Source organism: Pteropus medius, unplaced genomic scaffold, assembly GCF_902729225.1.
Source record: "Pteropus medius unplaced genomic scaffold, Ma_sr-lr_union100, whole genome shotgun sequence".
Taxonomy (NCBI): domain Eukaryota; kingdom Metazoa; phylum Chordata; class Mammalia; order Chiroptera; family Pteropodidae; genus Pteropus; species Pteropus medius.
The window spans coordinates 61,769-84,593 of record NW_024346980.1 but is presented as its reverse complement, the minus strand read 5'-3'; the positions used below and the strand labels follow the sequence as shown (position 1 = coordinate 84,593).

The 22,825-nt window shown below is 63.3% G+C and overlaps 3 protein-coding genes across 14 annotated transcripts in view; 1 reads left to right on the top strand and 2 right to left on the bottom strand.

Moving 5' to 3' along the window:
• Nucleotides 1-116: 116 nt before the first annotated feature.
• KLHL17 (kelch like family member 17) lies at nucleotides 117-6,622 on the bottom strand. Of its 5 annotated transcripts, none has more exons than XM_039876746.1 (12): nucleotides 5,756-6,617; nucleotides 4,742-5,001; nucleotides 4,526-4,647; nucleotides 4,135-4,356; nucleotides 3,589-3,774; nucleotides 3,139-3,352; nucleotides 2,698-2,842; nucleotides 2,449-2,616; nucleotides 1,971-2,086; nucleotides 1,795-1,868; nucleotides 1,409-1,590; nucleotides 117-1,024 (listed from the first exon to the last, which is right to left on the bottom strand). In XM_039876746.1, exons 1-12 carry the CDS (start codon nucleotides 5,890-5,892, stop codon nucleotides 796-798), a joined length of 2,055 nt encoding a protein of 684 aa, XP_039732680.1. In that variant the 5' UTR covers nucleotides 5,893-6,617; the 3' UTR covers nucleotides 117-795. The 5 variants fall into 5 exon arrangements, 4 of the variants coding, with proteins under 4 accessions (XP_039732680.1, XP_039732681.1, XP_039732682.1 ...); XM_039876747.1 differs by having other exon boundaries at nucleotides 1,971-2,059; nucleotides 5,756-6,615; XM_039876748.1 differs by having other exon boundaries at nucleotides 3,589-3,705; nucleotides 5,756-6,613.
• A 563-nt stretch (nucleotides 6,623-7,185) lies between these two features.
• On the top strand, nucleotides 7,186-19,532 carry NOC2L (NOC2 like nucleolar associated transcriptional repressor). Of its 3 annotated transcripts, none has more exons than XM_039876742.1 (19): nucleotides 7,187-7,318; nucleotides 7,471-7,623; nucleotides 8,787-8,961; nucleotides 9,047-9,166; nucleotides 9,727-9,844; nucleotides 9,931-10,021; nucleotides 11,457-11,535; nucleotides 11,657-11,767; nucleotides 11,929-12,042; nucleotides 12,647-12,835; nucleotides 13,050-13,189; nucleotides 13,993-14,104; nucleotides 15,859-15,972; nucleotides 16,375-16,476; nucleotides 17,701-17,844; nucleotides 17,965-18,078; nucleotides 18,477-18,609; nucleotides 18,908-18,994; nucleotides 19,244-19,532. In XM_039876742.1, the coding sequence occupies exons 1-19, from the start codon at nucleotides 7,293-7,295 to the stop codon at nucleotides 19,348-19,350; spliced, it is 2,229 nt and encodes a 742-aa protein (XP_039732676.1). In that variant the 5' UTR covers nucleotides 7,187-7,292; the 3' UTR covers nucleotides 19,351-19,532. The 3 variants fall into 3 exon arrangements, with proteins under 3 accessions (XP_039732677.1, XP_039732676.1, XP_039732675.1); XM_039876741.1 differs by having other exon boundaries at nucleotides 9,724-9,844; XM_039876743.1 differs by lacking the exons at nucleotides 17,701-17,844; nucleotides 17,965-18,078; nucleotides 18,477-18,609; nucleotides 18,908-18,994; nucleotides 19,244-19,532 and adding an exon at nucleotides 17,220-17,670 and having other exon boundaries at nucleotides 7,186-7,318; nucleotides 9,724-9,844.
• SAMD11 (sterile alpha motif domain containing 11) overlaps nucleotides 19,481-22,825 on the bottom strand; it is an 18,243-nt gene continuing 14,898 nt past the window's right edge. For 2 of the 6 annotated variants that reach the window (XM_039876735.1, XM_039876737.1), the window contains exons 9-14: nucleotides 21,842-21,957; nucleotides 21,555-21,633; nucleotides 20,960-21,474; nucleotides 20,609-20,760; nucleotides 20,270-20,380; nucleotides 19,481-20,184 (exon numbers count right to left, since the gene is read on the bottom strand). In XM_039876735.1, the coding sequence (XP_039732669.1) occupies nucleotides 19,939-20,184; nucleotides 20,270-20,380; nucleotides 20,609-20,760; nucleotides 20,960-21,474; nucleotides 21,555-21,633; nucleotides 21,842-21,957 (1,219 nt within the window). In that variant the 3' untranslated portion in view covers nucleotides 19,481-19,938. The remainder of the gene's footprint in view (nucleotides 20,185-20,269; nucleotides 20,381-20,608; nucleotides 20,761-20,959; nucleotides 21,475-21,554; nucleotides 21,634-21,841; nucleotides 21,958-22,825) is intronic. The other 4 variants (XM_039876738.1, XM_039876736.1, XM_039876739.1 and 1 more) reach the window with 3 other exon arrangements.

Genomic DNA, 22,825 nt, shown 5'->3' with positions numbered 1-22,825 from the left:
ATGGTGCTGCCTCAGAGCCCCCAGAAGCCAACACAGCCCCTCAGCCCAGCTGTACCCCCAGGCCCTCCCAGTGACCCCAGAGAAGACCCCAAAAGAGATGGATGCTCAGACTCAGGCCCAGAGCCCAAGAAACGTGTTTATTGTTCACGTTGGCTCGTATTGCTGCGAGGAGTCTGTGGCACGCGCGTGTGTGCCCAGCTCAGTGCAGGATCCAGAAAAGACACCGTGCCCACCGGTAGGGAGCCCCCTTAGCATCCTCCGTGGGAGCATTTCCGGCCTGGCGAGGCAAGGGTGGTGTGCAAAGCGAAGGCTGGGCACACGGACGTCCCCCACCCTGGCCGGTTCCGCTGCATCTGCCCCTTGGTCCCTCCCGGTCTGCAGAGCCTGAGTTGGCCCTGACCCACTGGCAACGACAGTGTCCACCCTCACCGCTCCCTGGTGCCTTCGGAGAGGCGGGAGGAGACCGGAGAGGGCGACCTGGCCCCAGAAACACAGGGCACTCTAGAGTAAACGTATAAACTGCTAGCTGCAGTGCTGTTCGTCGATCGATAAATACTGAATAAATAAACAGGTAAGTAAATGGTACACACATAAACGAACACTGAGGAACGAACAGGAAACCGGCGGCCTCGATGCCCAGAGACGTGGACAGACGATGCAGGATGTCCCTGGTGGGGGCGGAGGAGCCCGCTCCCGACACACGGGTGGAGGGGAGGGAGGCGCCGGGGCCCCCTGCGGGGCTTAAGGCATATGGGAGGCCGTGGGGCCGGGCCTCTGCGTAGTCCACGCCGCGGGTCAGAGGCTGGTGGACGACACGGACAGCGTGGGCGAAGAGGGCGGCGGGAAGTTGAGCAGCTCCAGCACGGCCACGCCGACGCTGCTGCGCCGCGTGAACATGCAGGAAGCAGCCACCCACTTGTTGGTCCTCGGGTTGTATTTCTCGATGGAGTTGAGGCTGGAGCTGCCGTCATTGCCTCCAACGGCATACAGCCAGCCGTCCATGGCCACCAGGTCATGGGTGCTCCTGACGGAGGAGCAGGTGGGCATCAGCCGGTGGGCGGGGTAGAGGTCGTGGGAGGAGCCCGGGGGTGGGTCCACGGGGCCATGGGAGGAGTTTGGAAGTGGAGCCCTGGGTAGGGCCACAGGCCGAGGGAGGAGCCGGCGAGGGGGTGGAGCCCGGGGAGGGGCCACAGGGAATGGGAGGAGCGTGCGCTGGGGCCACGGGGCATGGGTGGAGCCTCTACCACGGCCACCCGAGCTGGGGCTGGAGTTGGAGAGGGGTTGCACGGGAGAGAGCGGGCGGCACAGGAGGCGGAGGGGCACAGCAGGCAGGGGTGAGACCATGGGACACATCTGTTAGTCTCTGTGGTGGTGATACTCCCAGCCTGTGGGCTGGGGGACAGCGCACCTTCGTATGTTCATGGGCGCCACACTCTCCCAGGCACCAGCCTTGGAGCTGTATCTTTCCACAGAATTGAGGCAGCTGGTGCCATCATTGCCGCCAGCCACATAGAGAGACCCCTCCAGCACCGCCACACCAGCTGAGCTGCGCCGGCTCAGCATGGAAGCCACTGGTGTCCACGTGTTCACCTGCGGTCAAGGGGACCCGCTGGGGGCAGACCCGTCACCGGCCTCCCTCCACCTCTATAGTACAGACCCCCTACTCCAGCGTGGGTGTCCATGGGACAGGGGTGGGACCTAAAGGGCTGACGCGCTGAGGGATGTGGGGGGCCAGAGTGACGATGTCAGGCAGCCCTTGGGAAGGGGACTGCATGGGGTTGGGGTATTTCGCACCTGGGGCTCATACTTCTCCACAGTGGCCAGGTGTGATGAACTGTCGTAGCCGCCCACAGCGTACAGGTTCCCATCTGCAGAGAGTCAACATGCCATGATGCGCCTGCTGTGTGTGGGGTCTCCAAGATGGGGGCAGGGAGGGGCGGGCACTACAGCGAACAAGCCCTGTCACCCACCAAGCATGGCCACACGGACATATCGCCTTCGGGTGCTCATGGCGGCAATGGATGTCCATGTTCCCGTCAGGGGGTCGTAGCGCTCGGCACTGTGGACGCCCGCAACACTGCTGACCCTGAGCAGTGGCAGATCAGGACCTGCCCTCCCCTGTGCTGGGAAATCACTGAAACTGATCCCAGAGTCCCACTGGGGCAGGAAGCAGGCCTGCTGGGTACACATGGGCCCCTGGCTGCCTGGATGATCCTGGGCAAGTGTCCACCTGGGCCCTGTCCCTGGACTGGTGGGCTGGACCCCAGAGAGGAAAGAAAGGGCCAGGTGGGGTGGCGCAGACGAAGAGGACTAGGGGAGCCTGGTTACTTGAGTTGGGCGGGTTCCCTCTTTACTCCCCTTGAGGTACGGCCTCTGCAGTCCTGCTATGGCCACACCTGCTGCTGAGTTGACCCCGAAAGGCCACCCGGCCCTGAGCCCAGCCACTACCTGTTGAGGCACGAGGCCCCATCATAGCCACCAGCTGCATAGAGGAGCCCGTGCAGGGCGGCCACACCCAGACAGCTGCGCCTCGTGCCCATGGACACCTCGGGCTGCCAGGTGTTGGTCACAGGGTCGTACGACTCTACGGTGGCCAGGTCTGAAGTCCCATCGTAACTAGGGGAGGAGTCCAATGTCGTCAGGGCTGGCCCAGTGGACATACACTGAGCCCGACCTGAGACCAGCCTCCACGCTTACCCGCCCACAGCGTACAGCCGGTTCCCGACTGCCGCCACGCCCACCCGGGCTCGGCGTGTGGACATGGAGGCCACCATGTGCCAGCGGTCAGTGCGTGTGTCGTAGGCTTCACAGTCTCCATGGATGGCAAACAGGCTCCCACCCCCTAGAGAGGGGGAGGTGATGGGACAGGACAAGGGGCCCAGGGAGGCCACAGTCTGGGGACGTGAGCACAGCTCGAGGTCAAGGGTATGGGGGCTCCAAGGGTGGGGATGGGCACTTGTGAGTGGGTCACACCACACAGGGTTCCCCCAGGGGGACGGCGGAGCAGGTGTGGGATGTGTGCAAGATGCGACTAGCATGGGTGGAGTGGGCTGGTGCTGGGCTCACGAATTGAGGATACGGGGCAGAGATGTGCGTGGAAAGGGAGGGGACGTGGGGGCACGGGACAGGACAGCGTACCCACAGCAAAGAGCACAGGGCCGGCGCCCTCACAGCGCCGGGGCCGTGTGCGGCTGGTGCCTAGGACGCCTCTCTGCTCCGGCAGTAGGTGGAACTTGAGGGCCTCGATGAGCAGGTCCTTGCAGTCCGGGTGGTGCCTCACCAGGCTCTCGGCGTCCACGTGGCCCAGCAGGAAGTCTCGGCTCAGCAGGGGCAGACGTACACACTTCATCAGCTGGGGTGCAGGGGCGCCATGGTCAGTAGCAGGCAGGACCCATGGGCACACCTTGCCCCAGTACTGAGACCCCCCCTTTCAGACACCTGTCCACCTATATGCTTATACTTCTTGAGACATGCGCCTGCATCACCCTAATGGTACCCCTGTACATGGGGCAGCCCAGGCACACCCAGGCCCTCAGCCACTGCATCACCTCCTCGATATAGTGCCCCACCCCCAGGGGCTGGCCTAACCCGTGGGACGTGCTGCCTCCGAGCATCCACGTCATGCTTGACCCAGCTTAGGACGGCACGGTAGACGTCCTCCTCTGAAGGCACGTTCAGGCTGTCGCTAGAGACCAGTTCCAGCACCTGGGGGTGGGGACCCTCAGACCTGAGATCGGGGGGAGTTCTTGGGGGCCCATGGAGCCCTGAAGATGCCTGGGAGGGAGAGTCCAATGGGCGGGGGGACCTAGTATTCCTATGAGGAGGGGCCAAGCAGGGTCAGGAGCCACAGAGCCGATTCGTGTGGTCCTAGGCTCAGAGCAGTCCTGGGGACTTGGAACCAGGGACTGGGGTTGCAGGCAGGTATGTGGTCGAGAGTCAAAGGTGAAGGCTTGGGTAGGGTCAGAAGATGGACACAAGGAGGGCAGCCAAGGAGGGGCTGGGACACGGGTCAGAGGCTAGGAACGAGGGCTAAGGAACAAAGGGCCAAGTCTTAAGGGTCCCGACGATGGAGGCCGGGGTTCTGGGGGCTGGGGCAGGGCCAAGGCCAAGGCTGTGCCCGCGCTGGCACGTTACCTGCTTCAGCGGCAACAGCATGAACTCCTCAGTCTTGGCCACGTCCACGAAGTGCTGCAGCACGTACCTGTGTGCCGCCTTGAGCAGGTCACTGCACGAGTGCGTGTCGGCGAAGCCCCGGATGCCCAGACAGTTGGAGGGGTCGAGCTGACTCAGCAGGAACTTGCAGCAGGCGTCACGGACGCCGTTCAGCTGCAGAAGGCTGGCGGCTGGGAGCAGAGTCTGTGGGGCGAGGTAGGAGAGAGGACCAGGGAGCAGGGACAGAGAAACGGGATGTGAGAACTGAGGGAACAGAGTGAGGTGGAGACAGAAGTGACCCTGAGGGTAAAGGCAGAGCCCGGGGGAGGAGACCAGGTGGGGGTACAGGGCGTGAGGGATGAGGCGGCCTCACCTGCACGTTGCCTTCGCCCACCACGATCTCGGCCGTGTACGCAAACTGCACCAGCTGGTCCAAGGCCTGAGGGTCGATGTCATGCAAAGTTACGTGCGTCTGGCGGCTCTCGCTCATCTCATCTGTGGGGACAGCGAGTCAGACCAACCCAGCCCTGGGAGGTCCGCAGAGCCCCCCCCGCCCCGACGTGCCCAGGCTGGGTGAGGTGGTACTTGCTTGTGAACATGGCGTGGAAGTAGGGACTGCAGGAGGCCAGCACCACCTTGTGTGCTCGGATCTCCTTGGCGGCCACGTGCAGGACGATGTCACACAGGAGGCCACGCTGCCGCATGCGGCTCATGGCCACGAAGGCATCGTGGTAGTGCCGCTTGGAGTTGTGGGACACAGTGTGGCCCTCTCGGCTCAGCAGCTGCACCGCACCCTCCATGGGGGCTGCTGCCCGGGCCTGCCGGGGTCGCGCACGCTCTGCCTCGGGGCTGCAGATGGGCAGTGCCAGGTCAGAGCGCACCTGCAGGGAGCTGCTCACCTGCCTCTGAGACCCTGGGATCTCACGGCTGAGGCTGCGCCCACTCTGCCTCTCCCCGCCGGGGCCTGGAGGTCCAGCAGGACTCTGCTAACCTCCCAGCAGGAGGCCCACGTCTGAACCTGCACGTTTCCTCGCCTAACCCTTCCCCCGCCACCGCCCAGGTGCCATACTCCGAGCTGCCCTGTGCTCCTCCTACTGCGACTCTCTTAAGCACCAGGCTTCCTCTGTCCATCGTTTGCCCCCACTGAGGTCCGGTGTCCTCAGCACCGGCTGGCACACAGGAAGTGCACGAAGTGAAACTCGTCAGCGCCGTCAAGCGGTTCGGAAGCGGACCCCGGCGCCTCACCACAGGCGTGACCTCACTTGACCCTCCCGAGCGGCCCCGCCCGCCCCGTCCCCTATCCCATTCTGCAGACCAGCCACCAGGGGCTTTGAACGGAGCGGCCAGGATTCAAGGGCGGCGGGAGGGGACAGAGCCTCCGGGAGCCGCTACCTCCGGACACCCTGCCACACGTCCGCTGAGAGAGCGGATAAACCGAGGAAGGCGGGCTGGACCGGCAACCCGCCACCCGAGCCTGTGGGGCACCGCGGCTGCCCACTCCGGGCAGCCTGCCTGGGTCGGCGCGCGGCCTTCCCTCTCTCCTTCCCGGACCCACTCAGTCCCTGGCCCGACTCACGGTCCCCAAGCACTCCGGCCCACTCACGCTGGCGGCTGCGGCTGCGGCTGCTGCGGCGGCTGCGGCTGCTGCGGCGGCGGCGGCGGCGCCTCGGGCCCGGGCCCCGGGCTCCCGTGCTCCGGGCTTTGCGTCCTGCCGGGCGGGCGCTCGCTGCGCGGCTGCATGGGCTCGGCCGCGGGACCCGCCGCGGATCCGCGGAGGACGCACAGACTTACGATACACAGACCGCCGGAGGGCTGCTTGGCGGCGGCGGTCGGCTCAACGTCTCTCGCTCCCGCCGCTAGTCCGCAGCCGCTGTTTCTAGGCGCCGCCCGCCCCGCCTCCTGCGCTTCCCCGGGCTTCGAGCACGCAGTGTGGGACGCAAATCTTGTCAGTCTCGGCGCTTCGCCAGCCTCCTCCAGGAAGCCCGCGGCCCCCGCCTGCCGCTTATCTCCGAGAAACTTCCCGGACAAACCGCCCCGTTAACTCATTCAAGAAGCCCCGCCATCCCACCTTTTACAAGTACCAGGCCTTGAGCTGGACGCTGGCTGCGGGAGTGGGGTGGGATGGGGGGCGGACACACGACCTGAGGGGTCCTGACCAGAGCCTCCCACGCGCCCGGAACTGGGGGGTGTCTGGCCATCCAGGCCCGAGGACCCTCGCTCTTAGGTGGCTGGGAAAGGAGGGCGTAGGCTGGCTTCTCTCCCGCCTTCCTTCCCCAGCGCGACCTTTCAGCCTCTGGGCCTTTGCAGCTGCTGGCTGTTCCCCCAGACTGCGGAGGAAGAGTGTCCGTTCCTGCCTGGGCTCGGGTGGCGATGCGTTTGGCAGATGCGTTTGTAGGTGAGTTCCCAGCAGAGAGAGGAGTCGCTGGACTGGAGTACCAGCCATAATACTTTAAGGTAGATTTGGCCAAACTGGCTTCAGTGACAGCGCCTGCCCTCACTTCCCCACCACAGGTGCTTTTGGACTGTCTAGTGAAATGGATGCGCCCCATGACTCCGACCTCCCCTTGGATCAGGGCGGGGCGTCCTGGCCTGCAGGGTGTCATTCATCTTCCCGCCAACTGCTCATTTACAGCATCGCCGTTTCTATTCTGGCTGGGTTTTCCCACTAGAGCATTGGCTCTTTATCACTGATTCGTGAGAGATCTCTGTACAGAAGTCCTCTCTGTCGATGTGTTGACGCCCTCACAGGCACGTGTTTAGGAAGCCCTGGGGAGGCTGTGGCCAGCTTGGGCGAGGGGGCCTCAGGCCCCAGGCCTGGTCCGCCCCCAGGTGTTAACAGAGGGACACAGATTGTGAGCGGCCCGTCCTGCCCGGTGCTTAAGCTCTGCGACCCGGCACTCAGAGGATGCGTGCGGAAGCCGTGACTGAACCAGGCCCGCGTGCCAACCCGGGGCTCCGCTCACAGCAGAGGACGTGAACGCGCCCTCCCGCCCGCATGCCGCGGGAACCGCGGCGGGAGAACCCTAGAGCCAGCCGGCGGGGCGGGGCCGGGGGCGGGGCCGGGGCGGGCCCGGAGGAAGTGCGCCTAGCGCAAGGCATTCTGGATCCGGAAGTGGGGCGCACGCTGCGGGTTGGCAATCATGGCAGCGGCGCGGGGCAGCAAGCGGTAAGTTTATATTCCGGGGGCCAAAGGGGCCTCCCTCCCGGTCAGTGCTCGTATCCAAAGGGGATACCCTTGCGCCTCTCCGAGTTCCTGGGGCAGCGAGGCTCGGGCACCCCGGGCGGGCGGGGAGTCGTGACTGACGTCGTGACCCGCAGGCGCCTGGCCGAGCTGACGGTGGACGAGTTCCTGGCCTCAGGCTTTGATTCCGAGTCTGAATCCGAGCCCGAAGGGGCCCCCGAGGCGGGGACGCGGGCGGCTCCCGGCAGCGCGCGGAGCACGGTCGGGCCAGGAGGGAACACCTCGGCCAGGTGAGCGGAGCGTCTTCCACGGAACGTGTGTAAGCAAAACCCTCTTCTTGTCCCTGACCCACCCCATCAGAAGGATGCCGATCTCTCCTTGGGCCTCAGGGTTGAGGCCTAGGGACCTTTGACACGCCCGCCCCCCGCCCCGCCCGACCCCCGACGCTTCGGCCTGTTCGCTTTTTCGTTCTGTATTTACTGAGCACTTGCTCTGTGCCACAGTCTCGTTTTTAGGTGGTGGGCATAGGTTGGTGAGTGATGTAATGGTTCCTTTCTGGCCTAGAAAACTCGGTCTTGAGTAAACCACGAAGTGTCGTCTGCCAGAAGAAATAAGTGCTGTGGCTGGAAAAGAAGAATAGGAGGGGCCAGAGGAATAGAGCGTAGCACGGGCATTTGTGGCCGTATGAAGTGGAGTAGAGAAGGTGATTGCTGAGCAGGCACCTGAGGGAGCAAGCCTTGCCGGCAGCAGGGGAGAGCGTTCTGCTGTTTAAAGTGGCAGGAACAGCAAAGGCTTTGCAGTGGGAGCTGGCCTTACCTAGAGTGAGTGTGGCTGTGGCAGAAGGAGTGAGGGGGACAGTAGCAGGAAATGAACCTGGAGAAACGATGATAGGGTTGGCTACAACATATTCTAGTAACGATCTTGTGTAACAAAGGGCCACTTGAGTTGCAATGTTGAGAATAGGTTGTAGGCAGTGGTGGGGATAGGGAGAGATGTTATGGTAATGAAGAGAATTGAGAGAAGGCATGATGAGTTTTCAAGATATTGCTGGGGAGAGCTCATGGCGGGTTGCGTGATGGGTATAAGAAACAGGTTTGACTTTCAACTAAGTACCTGGAAAACTAGAGTTACCATCCACTGACTTAGATAGAGCAGGGTGCAGGCAGAGCAAGTCTAGGGGAACCACAAGTTCAGTGTTGTACATGTTCGTTTTGAAGAGCAGCAGTTAGAACATGTGCACAAAGGGGCTGTCGGATGTGAGTCTGGACTTGGGGGAGAGGGGGAGTCACTGAAAACCTGCTCTCTGTAGCTGTTGCGGAGGGAGCGGACTAGGCCCTGTATCTCCTCTGAGGAGGCTGGCAAGCTGGCCATGTGGTGGGTGGAAGCCTCACCCCCACGCCCACTCCCTTCTGCTCTGCCTGTCCCTTGGAATTGATGACCCCCACCTTCCCAGCTGTCGTAAAGGCCGCGCATCAGAGCACAAGGACCAGCTTTCTCGGCTGAAGGACAGAGACCCTGAGTTCTACAAGTTCCTGCAGGAGAACGACCAGAGCCTGCTGGACTTCAGTGACTCGGACAGCTCCGAGGACGAGCAGGAGCAGTGCCACTCCCTGCCCAGCACGCTGGAAGTGAGGACAGGGCCAAGCTGGCGGGACAGGGGACACGGTCGTGACCTCTGCATCCCACTGTAGCCTGTCCCTCTGTGTGGTACAGGAAGCAAGTGAGGAGGAAGACGACGACCAGGATGGTGTCTCCAGGGGCCAGACGGGGAAGAGGAGGGCTTCCGCGCCCGTGACCCTCGCCATGGTTGAGAGGTGGAAGCAGGCGGCAAAAGTGAGACATGGCCTGGACGGGCAGCTGTCCACGCCTCCCCCTGGGACTCTGCCCTTGCCTTGGCCCAGGTTTCTGGGGCCGTGCCAGGGGCTCCAGGACCACGTCAGCCTGCAGTCAGGGATCTTAAGGGCTCTGCCTGCCTCCTGCCCTCAATTTGTCTCGGACTCTTTGCTCCCCAAGTCCATTGTGGGCAGGCTGTGGCCTCTGTGCCTTGGCTAGGTGGCGGAGCCAGGTCCCTTCTTCCAGGGCTCCTGCAGTGGTTTCTGCAGGGAAAGGCAGGGACAGAAAGGGAGAACTCCAGGTGCTACCCAGAGCTGGCCATCGTCCAGATCTGGGACCCCCAGCACCTCCCCATGGTCCCTGAGGTGGACTACCTGCCTTCCCAGGATTCTGGACTCTGTCTTGGTTCCCAGCACATGGTTCCGTAATACTGTCCCCACTTGGATCCGTTCCTCAGAGTGTGGGTGGGATACGGCCTCTGTTGCAGAATAGGTCGTGGGGCCCTGGCTGGCCCCTGAGCAGCACACCAACCACTCCCCGGCATCCTTCCCCTCCAGCAGCACCCCACTCCGAAGCTGTTTCACGAAGTCGTGCAGGCCTTCCGAGCAGCCGTGGCCACCACCCGAGGAGACCAGGAAGGTGCCGAGGCCAGCAAATTCCAGGTCACGGACAGTGCCGGTGAGCTGGGGTGAAGGGATCTGGGATGCGATGTTTTTGTCCCATCTTCTGTCCTGTGAATGACACCTGTGGTCCCCATGTTGCAGTGTTCAATGCTCTTGTCACCTTCTGCGTCAGAGACCTCTTTGGCTGCCTCCACAAGCTGCTATTTGGAAGCGCCCCAAAAGACAGTAGCAGGTGAGAGGGGAGAGGATGGATGGGGTGTGTTCAGGGCCCTGAATTGGGGGAGGCCCGCCTTTTTTTCTTCCTCCCTCCTTGCCAAGAAGAGTGGTTCTCTGCCCAGAATTTCTCAGCATACGCACAGCTTCCCCCGACTTTCCCTGGTCAGATTGGTCTCTCTCCCCCCGCACCCCCTCTTTGGGTGAATAAGTCTCGTCCACTCTCCTTGCTCTTTGCTCTGTGGCTGATGGGTGTGTGTCTAGGCTGGGGCCTGCGTTCATGCTGAATTGAGAACCTTAACTCCCTTAGCAGAAGATTGAGCAGAGAGCTGTGGAAGGCTTGAGGGGGAGGGTGGGGAAGTGGGGAGCTTCGGAAGAACACGAGAGTTCCCCTGGGGCTCGGGAGGGAGCCGAGCAGCCATAAGCCTGGAGGTAGTAAGGGTCTTGGAGGGCCCAACTCAGCTCAGACACCTTTCGGGGGCAGAAAGAGGTCTCCAGGGAGGGGTCCTGCTGTTTCCTCTGAAGGGGAGGTGGGGAGGTGGGGAGGTGGTGGAACTCAGATAGGAGTCGCTGGGCCTGGTGGGCCCGGTCAGGGCTGGACTGATGGCTCCGGGGTCGGCTGTGTGGAGGCAGCCTTGTCTGCTGGGGACCGGCAGTGAGCGAGTGGGCAGCAAGTGCGGTGCTGTGGTTTGTCCTCGGTGGGGAAGGGGCCACTGCACTGGGCCAAGCGGTCGCCATGCAGGGCAACGGCCTTTGGTGGAGAGCGCCACCTTCTGGGGCAGGGCGAGCTGGCTGCGGGAGCCCTGTCCCTTGTCCCTGGCACGGCACCCACTCACTGTGTGCTGACCTCTGTGAATGCTGAGTGGCTGAGCCTTTGAGAAACTTTAGTAAAGTTGGTCACCGTTGCCAAGTCATTCAAGTTTTTTAAAAAGGGTAGAGTCTGGATTTCTTGGTAAAACTAAGTTGTAAGTGTGGGTGACTGGGTTTTTTTAAAGCACGTATGGGCCAAAGAAAACCAACTTGCAGTGCTGGTTAGCGATGCGTGGCCTAGACCTCGGGGGCCCTTAAGTGCCGACTGCAGGGTGTGGGTGCCCTCTGGGGACTCTTGGGGCAGTGGCTGGCCCTGGGCTCATGCATGGGGCACAGTTGCTCTCGGCCCTCAGGCCATCTGCGGTGGCCTATGGGAGGGCCTGGTGCCCCTCAGTTGTTGGTCTGGGCCACTCTTGAGCGGGTTCCTTGTGTGTCCCCAACATCAGTCCAGCTGTAAGGGGATCCTGAGCTTTTTGTAGGGTGAGCTGGAGGGATCTCCCCCAGGGCCCATGTCTCTGGTGTCCTGGAGACCGTTCGTGGATGGAACGTGGCTCGGCACGCGCTCCTGCCTCCCAGCAGCCTTGCGTGCCGGCCTTGGGGTGTCCCAGCTGCAGGGCTCACGGAGTGCTGTGCCCTCTTTGCAGGGCGCTGCCGCCGTCCAGCAGCCCGCTGTGGGGGAAGCTCCGGCAAGATGTCAAGGCTTACCTGAGCTCGGTCATACAGGTGCAGGGCTGGCGGGGAGGGTCTGCTGCTTCCCATGGGGCCTGGCCACGTCCGGTCCGGTCCTCCTTTGTATCCAGACGTGAGTGGTCGCAGGCCTCACTGACCTCTCCTGCTTCCCCAGCTGGTGGCCTGTGTGGCGGAGGCGACAGTGGCGGCAGCCCTCCTTCAGCACGTGGGCAGCGCTGTGCCCTACTTCCTGACCTTCCCCAAGCAGTGCCGCATGCTGCTCAAGGTGTGTTGGCCCGCGGCTGCCCTCACGCCCCACCCCTGCTGGCTTTGTGTCTTGGGCAGCACAGCCCAGTGAGATGAGGACAGGCTCCAGGCTCGGGCTGTCACTGGCAGGGCCCCCAGGAGCCTCTGGCCGGACAGGCAGTGATGTCCCGCTCTTTGCAGAGGATGGTGGCCCTGTGGAGCACGGGTGAGGAGTCACTTCGGGTGCTGGCCTTCCTGGTCCTCGTCAGAGTCTGCCGGCACAAGAAGGATGCCTTCCTGAGCCCTGTTCTCAAGGTGGGGGTTGGGTGGCTCCTGCTCGTGGTGCCCCGAGACGGTGTCCCTCAGGGCTCAGGGTCTGGGTTGACAGTCTTGGCCTGAGGGCTGGGCAGGCTGCCTTCATGGTCAGCACTGCTCCCCGGCACTGTGGCTCCAGGCAGACCCAGGCCTCCACCACTGTCTCCTCCTTGGAAGTAGGGACGGTGACAGAACCCTTAGCCTCCCAGCTCTTGGTGGGTGAGGACATCAGGTGTGGAGAGGGCCAGGGACCCTGCTGCCCGGTTCCCAGCCTGGGTGGCCTGGCCTGCATGGGGACCCTCTGGCCCCCTGCGTAGGCCTGGCACGCAGCAGGTCCTCCCTCCTGGAGCCTCCGTGCGCTCCCTGCCAGTTCCTGTAGTCCCTGCTGAGGCTCGCCCCTCCCCTGGCACCAGCCCCCTCCCCTCTGCACCACAGCCTCTGCCCGAGGTTGGTGGGCACACACGGAGGCTGAGCAGCAACGGGGCCCAGCAGCAGGTGTGGGCAGGGGGTCTACAGAGGCAGCTCCGTGGGAAAGGCCCAGGTGCCTGGCGGTGGGTCCGGCCTGAGAGCTCAGAACAGCCGGCTGTGCCTGTCTCCCTGGCAGCAAATGTACGTCACATACGTGAGGAACTGCAAGTTCACCTCCCCCAGCGCCCTGCCCCTCATCAGCTTCATGCAGCGGACCCTGACTGAGCTGCTGGCCCTGGACACCAGCGTCGCCTACCAGCATGCCTTCCTCTACATCCGCCAGCTTGCCATCCACCTGCGCAATGCCATGACCACTCGCAAGAAGGTGTGTGGCCACGCCCGGGGCCCAGACCCAGCCAAGGGCCTGGCCTCCTGGAAGAGACAGCCCAGCACATGGGGGTCAGGGTCCTTGCTGGGGGAGATGTAGGGGGTGGGGGAGGGCACGGTGCTGCTGCCCGCTGGGACCCTGTACACCATGGGTGAGGAGGGCTAGGCCCTCCCAGGACCCTGGGGCTGACCAGGAGGTGGAATCTGCCCAGGAGACCTACCAGTCGGTGTACAACTGGCAGTTCGTGCATTGCCTCCACCTGTGGTGCCGCGTGCTCAGCACTCTCTGCCCCAGCGGAGCCCTCCGGCCCTTGATCTACCCCCTCTCCCAAGTTGTCATCGGCTGCATCAAGTGAGTCAGGGACGGGCAGGGTGGCCCCCGAGGACTGAAGGCCAGAGACAAGGTTGCAGGAAGTCAGGGTAGGGTCAGGGTTACAGAGGGGCATCCTGGAGGGCCGGGAGGATCTGGCTAGTCATCCCCGCTGTGGTCTGGGTCTCCGGGGTCTGTGACTTGGAAACCTCTGCTGGAGCCAGGCTGTCTGCAGCCTCACGCCCAGCCCGGGAGAACACTCTACTCTGCTCGTAGCCATTGGGGCTTCGCGGTTACCTGTGATGCGAGCTCCTCCTTAGCGCCTTAGTCCAGGATCCAGCATAAGTGTGCTTCTGGGGGGTGCAGGCAGCGGCGCCGTGTGCAGTTTGAAGGGAATTCAGGCTTATCAAGCAGGGTGTCTTTGGACAGAGCAGGTCTGGTGTGTGTCACGTCTTGGGGATGAGTATTCGTTTAGCTGTGGTCTCGGTCAGGGGATGGGGGAGCCGCACGTGGCCTTGTGGCTGTTGGCCAGGAGGGGGCACCCTGTGCACCCCTGTTCTCCTGAAGGGGGAGCCCTGAAAAGAAGGAATGAATGACCCCCACGCAGCCCCCGGGCGTGCATGCATTCCGGTGGGTGTCCCCACACTCTGACAACAGGCGGGTCTTTAAGGCCAGGCCTTCCCGCCCGTTCTAGCCAGGGAATCTGAGGGGGCAGGTGCGACCTCTGACCCTGACAGAATGACAGGGAGGGCCCCTGCTGAGGACAGGGCTCCATGGAGGGGTCGGGGCAGCTGGCCGGGAGGGCGAGGCCTCTGCTTGTGCTCACTCCATCTTCCACGCCTCAGGCTGGTCCCCACCGCACGCTTCTACCCGCTGCGCATGCACTGCGTGCGCGCCCTGACCCTGCTCTCGGAGAGCACCGGCACCTTCGTCCCCGTGCTGCCTTTCATCCTGGAGGTGAGTGGGCTGCGGCCGCTGCTGCCCCAGGCTGGCCAGGTGTCTCTCCTGAGCGCTGGCGTTTCACCTGGGGGACACAGGCATGAGGATGGCACCTTGCTACCTGCCCAGGCTGGTGGACCATGGTAGTTGGCAAGAGCAGCGGTGAGGTTGAGGGTGGCTGCGCCACAGGCGGGCCTGCGGGTTCTAAGGCACAGACTTGGGTCTGTCTGGGCATTTGCCCAAGGTCAGGGTGGGCAGGAGAGCTGTGCCGAAGCCCAGGTCTGATTGCAGGGCTGCCACCGGCTCTCTGCGTGCCCCCGTGTGTGTGCCTGTGTGCCTGTGTGTCACATGCTAACCACTCCAGTGGGGAAAGGCTGTGGTCCAAAGCCCAGGAACCCAGTGCCGGTGAGGCCCCACCCAGCAAATCCTCAGGAAGTCATGCCCCCGTTAGGTCTCAGCACCACCCACTGGGCAGCTGGAGTAGTGTCTCAGCGTGGCCAGGGACTGTGGTGCCCCCTTTAGCACATGGGGGAGAGGAGGGAGCCCCAGGAATGTGCTCACTCTGCCTCCCTGAGGCGGGGGCAGTGCAGGCTCATGCTCTTATGAACATCCGCGGGAAAAGGCCCCCTCCCCTGTGATCCCTCCCCTGTGATGCCTCTCACCCAGCCGCCAGCATCCCCGCTCTGGGCACCTGCTCTCTGTCCCTCTCTGTCTACAGTCTCCTGTGGACTTTTTCTTGGCCAGCCCACGTACTGACCCTGCCTTACCTTGCCACAGCTGCATCCCACGTGTCCCTCTCACCCACAGGTCCAGGACTCTCCAGAGAAGGCAAACCACAGAGCTAGAAGTCCGGCTCTGGCCCTTCCCTCCCTGGGTGGGGAGTCACACCCCACCCTCAGGCTGAGCCGGGCCAAGCAAAGGGCAGCACCTTCCAGGGAGCCACTGTGTTGTCACTGCCCCCTGTCTGCTTTTCCATACTGTGAACACCCTCCTTGCCCTGGAGTCTCACAGTTAGGCCCAGCCACCTGTCCCCTCGGGATGCACCCTGGGCCACCTCACAGGCTGGGGAGGGTCCCGGCTGAGAGGCCAGGCATGGCTCCCACTCTGCTCCCCAGTTGGCCTTCAGACCTGGGGGAGATCTCCCAGCGGCCAAGGCCAACATAGTGCATGGTCGGTGTCACTGCAGAGGACGTGGAAGGGGGGCCGCCCAGCCCCTGTCTGAGACCTGTGTTCCTTGGTGTGTTATTCCTGGGGACACAGCCCTGGGGCCGCGGTCATGGGTGAAGATGCAGCAGTCACATTTGCCCTGCTTAGCAGGGACCTGTCTTTATCTCTAGATACTGATTTTTGTGGCTCTGTGCTCGGTTTTTAGAAGCAGATCAGAGCAATGTGTGTCCTTGTGCTTCTGGTCCTGCCCCCGTCGTCCATGGTCCCACTCTGGGACCTAGGGACTCCCTTGGGGGCTACCAGAGCTCTGAAAGGCAAGCAGACTCTTGAGGGCGGCTTTTGGGGCTGCGAGGCTGGCACTGCATCTGGCCCCTTGTCTCTGCCCTCAAGATGGGTCTTCAGGGCTCCAGGGTACAGGCAGAGAGGGGAACACAGGCTGGGGCAGGGTGCGGTGGGGAGTGCTTGCGTTGGGGAGTGAGGTATGGTGGGGGTTGAATGAGTGGGGTGCAGAAGTGCAGATGGGCAGAGTATGCTGGGTGCAGGCCGGGAGTGGGGTACACCGGGCACAGGGGGTGCAGTCTGGGCTGATGGGGCCGTCTCTGCAGGTTTTCCAGCAGGTTGACTTCAACAGGAGGCCGGGACGCATGAGCTCCAAGCCCATCAACTTCGCAGTGATCCTGAAGCTTTCCAAGGTCAACCTGCAGGAGAAGGCTTACCGGGTAAGGCCGGTCTCCAGGCCTCCCAGGGAGGGGCCTAGGGACTGCCCTGCGTGGGGTCACAGCAGATGGCAGAGGGCACTGAGGTCATAGTGCAGGGTAGCTGGAGGCAGATGAGTGTGTACGGGAGTGTGCAAGGCTGTTCGGAGATCTAAGGCCCAGGGGGTCATGGTCCCTTTGGAGTTCCAGCAGAGACCCTCGTGGGTCTCCCAGGGTGGAGGTGGGACACTCCTTGCCCCCACCCGAAGTGAGCCTGAGTGGCTCCTGGTTCCTGCCCAGGAGAGTGAGCTGACAGGTCATTGGCCTGGATGGAAGTGGTCCCAGGTCCCTTCTCTGGCCCTGAACTCCCCCCACTACTGCCCCCTCCCTCTCCCCGCTGCCTCGCCCTCTCCCCCACCCTCTCAGGATGGCCTGGTGGAGCAGCTGTATGACCTCACCCTGGAGTACCTGCACAGCCAGGCCCACAGCATCGCATTCCCCGAGCTGGCCCTCCCCGCTGTCCTGCAGGTACGTGCCTGCTGCCCGGCTCCCCCAGCTCTGCCCAGATCCCTTGGGGCCCATCCTAAGGTCGATTAGATTGTCTTTTAATGAGCCGACTCCCCGTTTACATGTCGGCCAGAAGGAGGCAGCCTTGTCTCAGTCACATGGCCCATAGCAAAACCTCACAGCTCTGTCCTGGCAGCACCTGACAACTGGACCCCAGGGCTGTGTTATAGGGCAAGGGTCCCCAACCCCCAGGCTGCAGACTGCTCTCAGTCCATGGCCTGTTAGGAACCGGGCCGCCCAGCAGGAGGTGAGCGGCGAGCCAGCAAAGCTTCATCTATATTTGCAACTGCTCCCCAGCACTAGTGTTACCACCTTAGCTCCACCTCAGGTCATCAGGCATTAGATGCTCATAGGAGCACTGGTCCCTGGTGCCACAAAGGTTGGGGACCGCTACTGCAGGGGATATGAGTGTAGAGGTTTGCAGCTGAGGGGTGGGGCTGGCCTGGGCCACTCAACAAGGACCCCATGACCAGACGGTCCATGAGCTTTTTCCTGGGGGAGTTGGGTCTTAGTGAGCTGTAGCCCCTCAGCCTTGGGTCAGGCTGGTCTCCTGACAGCTCGCGTCCCCAGGTGGTCCTGGGCGTGTGTGAGGACGCAGGGCAGTATTGGAGGTGGGATGGGCATCCTTCATCTCCGAAGCCCCTTTTGGGTTTCCCGTTTGCTTTCAACCTAGTTTCTCATTTCTGGGAGGCCTGTTCCTGCAGGCCCTGGGGACGGACTCAGCCCACCAGTCACAGATCTGCTTGGTGAGGGGGTCTGCCCCCAGCTGCACCTGGCTCAGAGGTTCATCTGGATGCAGTGCAAGTGTGCAAGGCTGTTTGGGGGCTCTAAGGCCCAGGGGTCATGGTCTGGAACAGGGGTCAGTCAGCAAACTGTTTTGGTAAAGAGCCAGGTGATAAGTATTTCAGATTTTGCAGTCATGTGGTTTCACCGCTGCTTAATTCTCCTGTTGAAGCCCCAAACCCCACAGAGTACGGAAACAAGTGTGTGACTGTGCCCATACAGCTTCACTCACGACAGGCTGCCAGGGGTCTGTGCAGCCCCCACCCTACAGGCTTGTGCACCAGGGCCCCCCGCCAACACCCACCCTCCTCTGGTCACGGGCGGTTGTCACAGGCCTTGGCGACGGCTGGGTGCAGAGCAGCCCTGTGTCTGTTGCCGGGCTGAGCCCCCTTCCTTCTGCAGCTGAAATCCTTCCTCCGGGAGTGCAAGGTGGCCAACTACTGCCGGCAGGTGCGCCAGCTGCTGGAGAAGGTGCAGGACAATGCGGACTACATCTGCAGCCACCGCCAGAGGGCCTCCTTCGGCGTGTCCAGCCTGCAGGCTGTGGTCAGTGCGGAGCTGGCGCCTGGGCCTTGTGGGCAGCACTGCCTGAGGGCAGCAGTTGGTGTGTGGCTGGAATTTGGGGGTTTGCCAGGATAGGACGTGATCTCTGATCCTTTCCCACAGGATTCCTGGGAGAAGCAGACCCGAGAGCAGGGGACTCCGCTCACCAAGTACTACAGCCAGTGGCGGAAGCTGAGGGACCGGGAGATCCAGCTAGAGATCAGTGGCAAAGAACGGGTGCGGCTTCGGAACTGGCTGGGGGGACTGGGGCTGTTGGGGAGAGAGCAGGCCTAGGGACATCTGAGGGGTGGTTGGGGACTGCCTGGCTGCGTCTTGTCCTGTTACTGTCACTGCTCTGAGGGATATGGCTGTGCCTTCGATGGCACTTAGTGGCCAGGATGTGGCTGGGGCCTCCTCACCCACCTGGCAGGGTGGCTGTCTAGGAATCCCTCCCACCGATGCGAGCTTTTGACAACGGGGCCCAGCATGGGCTTGCGTGGGGTGGAGAGGGGCATGGGACTGTGGTCAGGGTTCCTGCCGACGTGGTGGTGGCACTGTTGTGGGGTGTGGCCAGGGTGGGCACTCGGGGCTACCTGCCCAGGGTCATCTGCTGCTGTGGTTTCGGGGCCTTCCAGCTGGAAGACGTGGACTTCCCAGAAATAAAGCGGCGGAAGCTGGGAGAGAGGAAGGACGAGGACAGGGTGGAGTTCAAGGACCTCTTTGATCTGGACAGTGACGAGGATGACACCGGGGACCTCTCAGAGAGAGGTGGGGCCGCGCGCCTCGGCTTGCGCTCGTGGGGGAGGGGCAGGTGGGCCTGCAAGGTGACCCTAGACCTCCAGGAGCCCGGGGGGCCCCCACTTCCACCTCGGCTCCCGTTTGCAGCCCTGCCCCGGCCCCACTCGGCCCCTTTTCCACCACTCTGCTTGCTCTGAGGTGGGGCCTCCTGTCCCCTCCGCTTCCCAGGCAGCTCTGACCCTTCTCCACGCGCCATGCTGTGAGCCTGGCCATCCCCACTCTGCATGTGCTGGTGGGCCTGTGCCCACGGGCTCATCTTGGTCCCCAGGTACACCTGGGTCCCCTGGAACTCCGCAGAGGGAGGAGAATGAGGATGGCAGCAGTGAAGGCCAAGAAGAAGGCAGTGACTCAGAGGGTGAGTGGTCGCTGGGCTGAGGCCCCCCCCAGGCTATCATGACTCGGGTAGGATGGCTCGAAGCTGGGCCACACCCCTCTCTGGGATGCCAGGCCAGCTGCTCCGTTCCTGCTGGCTCTGGCAGCCAGCAGCAGCAGCGGCGGCACCGATAAATTAATTAGTGCTATGATTAATTAGTGATGAGGAACCCCCAAAGCTGGCTTCTTCCAGATAAAGCTTAATTTATGTAGCCTCCGTCTCTGCTTGCAGATGGAAGCCTGGACACAGAGGTGGGACTGGCCCCCGTAGAGCTATGGCAGCTGGCGCAGGGGCCTGAGGACGAGCTGCAGGATCTACAGCTCTCGGAGGAGGACTGAGCCTGCCCCTGGCCTGCAGGGCAGCCTGCTGTGTTCCCACCCTGCCAGCCACTGGCCATAGGCCTGCAGCTTCCTGGCTGGCACTGAGCCCAGAGCCCCCGAGGTCGGCACCCACGCAGGGGGAAGGACAGGTGGTGGACGGGGCTTTTATTTTTACAACATAAATGACCAGAAATTACCAAGTGCCGTGTTGATCCATGGAGTGGTGGCCTTGGGGACTGAAACTTGTACCGCGGAGCCTCCCCATTGACGTTCCCCAGGGTGGCAGTTCCCCGTCGGGGAGGCCGACCTCTCGCCTGATGGGATGCTGAAAACCTCACAGCAGTCCCAGTTCCAGAGGGAGCCAGGGTGTATGGCCAGGGCCCCCGTGGCCTCTTGTCTTTGGTTTGGCTGCAGCTGCCCGGGTTCAAGTCCCCAAGCTGCGCTGGGCCCCACGGCCACCTCCAGAAGGTCTTTGGAGGCACGTTCCTTTCTTAAGTCACATGTTTTTCTTTTAAAAACTTTGCTTCCAAGACCAGAAGGAGAATAAGCTGTGGGGGAGGGGCCTTTGCACCGAGGGCTGGAGGTCAGAGCAGCTCACTCCCCAACTCAGCACAGAGTCTGGGGCGGGTCTGCAGGCCCTGGGAGCAGGGCCGTGGTACCATTCTCATGCTTGGGTGAAGCTCGGCCAGCAGTGGGATGCACTGGGCCGTAGGGGGAGGGAGCCGTTGCTGGGGACGGGGGTTGCTCTCCCGAGGGGAGCTCCCTTTCAGGGGCCCGCAGTGTTGGTGGCTGCAGCGGCAAAGCCACGGGGACGCTAGCCATGTAGAAGACTCGGCCCAGGCGCCTGGCCACCTGTGAAGAGATGGCGTGGGCGGGGGCCTGTGCCCACAAAGAGCATGGGTGTCGCCCCTTTGGAGACCTCTGCCCGGGCACTTACCTGGGCCCGGATCTTGAGAGCAGGCCCCAGCTTCAGCCCCATGGTGGTCAGGAGGTGCTCCTCTGTTAGCAGGGGCAAGGTCTCCCCGTCTATCCCCTGTTCCCTGAAAACCTGGGGGGCGGGGCTCGTCAGGGCTGAATGCTGGGAACAGGGCCCACCCACCCTGCTCAGATCCTCCAGCCCAGCAAGAGCCAAGTCCTGGGGCGCTGGGCACCAGCCGGTGTTGAAGGCGGAGACACCGACAGCACCGAGGAGTGGGGAGCATGCCCGGTGGCCCCCACCCAGTTTGAGGGCAAGTCGGGGTTGAGGACAGGCACTGGGGGTTGGGGAGCTCAGAACCTGTGCTAGGCCGGTGCCCCGCCTCACCGGCGCATATTCTCCACAGCCAGACAGGCCCCCCACAAAGCTGCAGACGTCGTCCACTGTCCACTTGCTGACGTCCTCAGAGGCGGTGGTCTCTTCCCCATCAGTGAAGAGCCCCCCTACAGCACCTGTTGGGGAGGGGTTACTAGGCCTCTGGCCGGCTCTTTCCTAGGCCCCCAACCCTGTCTGCCCACCCCTGCCCTGATTGCTCAGAGAGGATGTATGGGGATGGAAGGGTTTTCCCTCCTTGACACTCTAGGGGCAGTGGGTCCTCCCCCCCAAGCCCCACGAAGGGATCAGAGGGACCAAGAGCGTCAGGGTGCCCACCTGTGTGGAAGTAGGGGCTGATGGCGTAGGGTAGGCCCAAGGGCAGTGGAGGGGGCAGCACAGACCCTGAGAGAAGCCCCTTCCCCTCAGAGCTGGTCCCTCCGGCCAAGGCTTGGCCCGGGGTGGGGCCCAGGCCCCCAACAGCCACCATCTCAGGGTCTTCTCCGTCTGAGTCCTTGGGGGGCTCTTCTTCAGAGCCATCGTGTGCCCAGAGCCCAGTCCCTGTGGCCTCCTTGGGCTCACTGGGCCGGGTGGAGGCCGGGCTGGAACCTCCCTTCCGAGGAGCTCTGCGGGCAGGCTCCCGGGGTGGGGTGGGGGGGCCGGGGCCCGGGGGGCCCTGCGGGGGCAGGGCCAATAGCGGCGTGGAGCTGTGTCTTAGCACCAGCATGGCCCCACGCCGGGGCAGGTCCTCGGCGGCCTCGGGCGGGTGCAGGGCGGCTTCGGGTGCCAGCAGCTGTGGCCGGTTTGTACTGTCCAGCTCCTTGTGACGCAGCAGCTCTGCTGACATCTCCAGCCTGGACCAGGGAGAGCGGGTGGCGACCGTCAGCTGACCCGGGGGTGCCACCTTCTTCCCTGCTGGTCCTGTGTCACCTACCGGGCCAGGTTCTGCTTCCGCAGGATCTCCTGCTGCCGGGCGAGCATCTCTGCTTGGACTGGGGGCAGGAAGCCATAGCCTAGAGGCAGGGGACAGACCACAAAGCCCCGTGGCGGCGTAGTCCAGGGTCACCCAAGTACCCCTCTCCCGTCTGTCCTTGGTTTCAACAAAGGCAAGGGTGGGTCTCATGGGACCACTGGGGACACAGATCAATAGGTGAACCCAGGTGGCCTGCACGCACGGGTCCCCGAGGACACAAAGGGCTTGGACATCCGCTCACTCCTCACCTGGGGTCTGGCACAGAGCCGAGGGCACCCCCAAAAAGGGAGGCCTGAGGTGGGGGCCCAGGGCGATGTGCGGGGCATTCTGAGGCGACAGCAAGGGGGGCGGCTGTGACAGCTCCCTGCGGACAGCAGGGCAGTGAGCGCCGCTCCCTCCATTCTCGGAAGTGCCGCGCACCCCCCTCCTAACCGGCGACCCCGCGGGCGGTCGATTTGCCTGCCGCTCGTTTCAGCCTCGGGTCGCGCGCCGCCGCCGCCCCCGCCCCCGCCAGCGGCGCCAATTAATCTCGGCGGCGGCGAGGAGGCGCTGACCCGGCGGGCGGCGGCGGCTGCAGCGGTAATTACTGCAGGGCGCGCGGAGGCGGCGCGCAATTAGCTGCGACCCGGGAGGCGGCTGCAGACGCGCCATGGGGCCGGGCAGCGGCGTCGCCGGCGGCAGGCTAGGCGGAGGCGCTGCGCCCCCTCCCGCCCCCAAGCCTTTCTCCAGCTCGGGGTTTCCGTACCTCTCGCTGCTCCCCTTTCTGCCCCGTCTACACCACCCTCTCCACGGACTCCTGTTTGCATCCGGCGCCCTCGCCTACCTGCTGGGGGAGCAGGGAAGCAGAGCTCTCAGCTGTCTCAGGGGTACCTGACCTCACCGGGCCCCCCAGTTGCTCAGTGAAAAGGGAACTGCCCTTAACACCCTTCTCGTGGGGTGGTCACACGCCCCTACACACACATTCTGCCCTGGGAGTCCTCTCCTGAGTCTCTGCCCGGCTTGCAGGCATCAGGTCCCGTCTGCACTGCAGGCCGTGGACTGCGGGGCCAGCACACTCAGCACCCGCTCGGCCGGTTGGCGGCCATGGCGGAGGGCATTGTGCAGCGTAAGGGTGGCTGGCAAGGTGTAGCGGTGCAGGCTGTGGACCTGACTTGCAGTCTGCTCAGCCCAGCTGTGTACCCCAAAAACAAGCACAGGAAACAGGGGGGCCTTGCAAATACAGGCACCCCAGT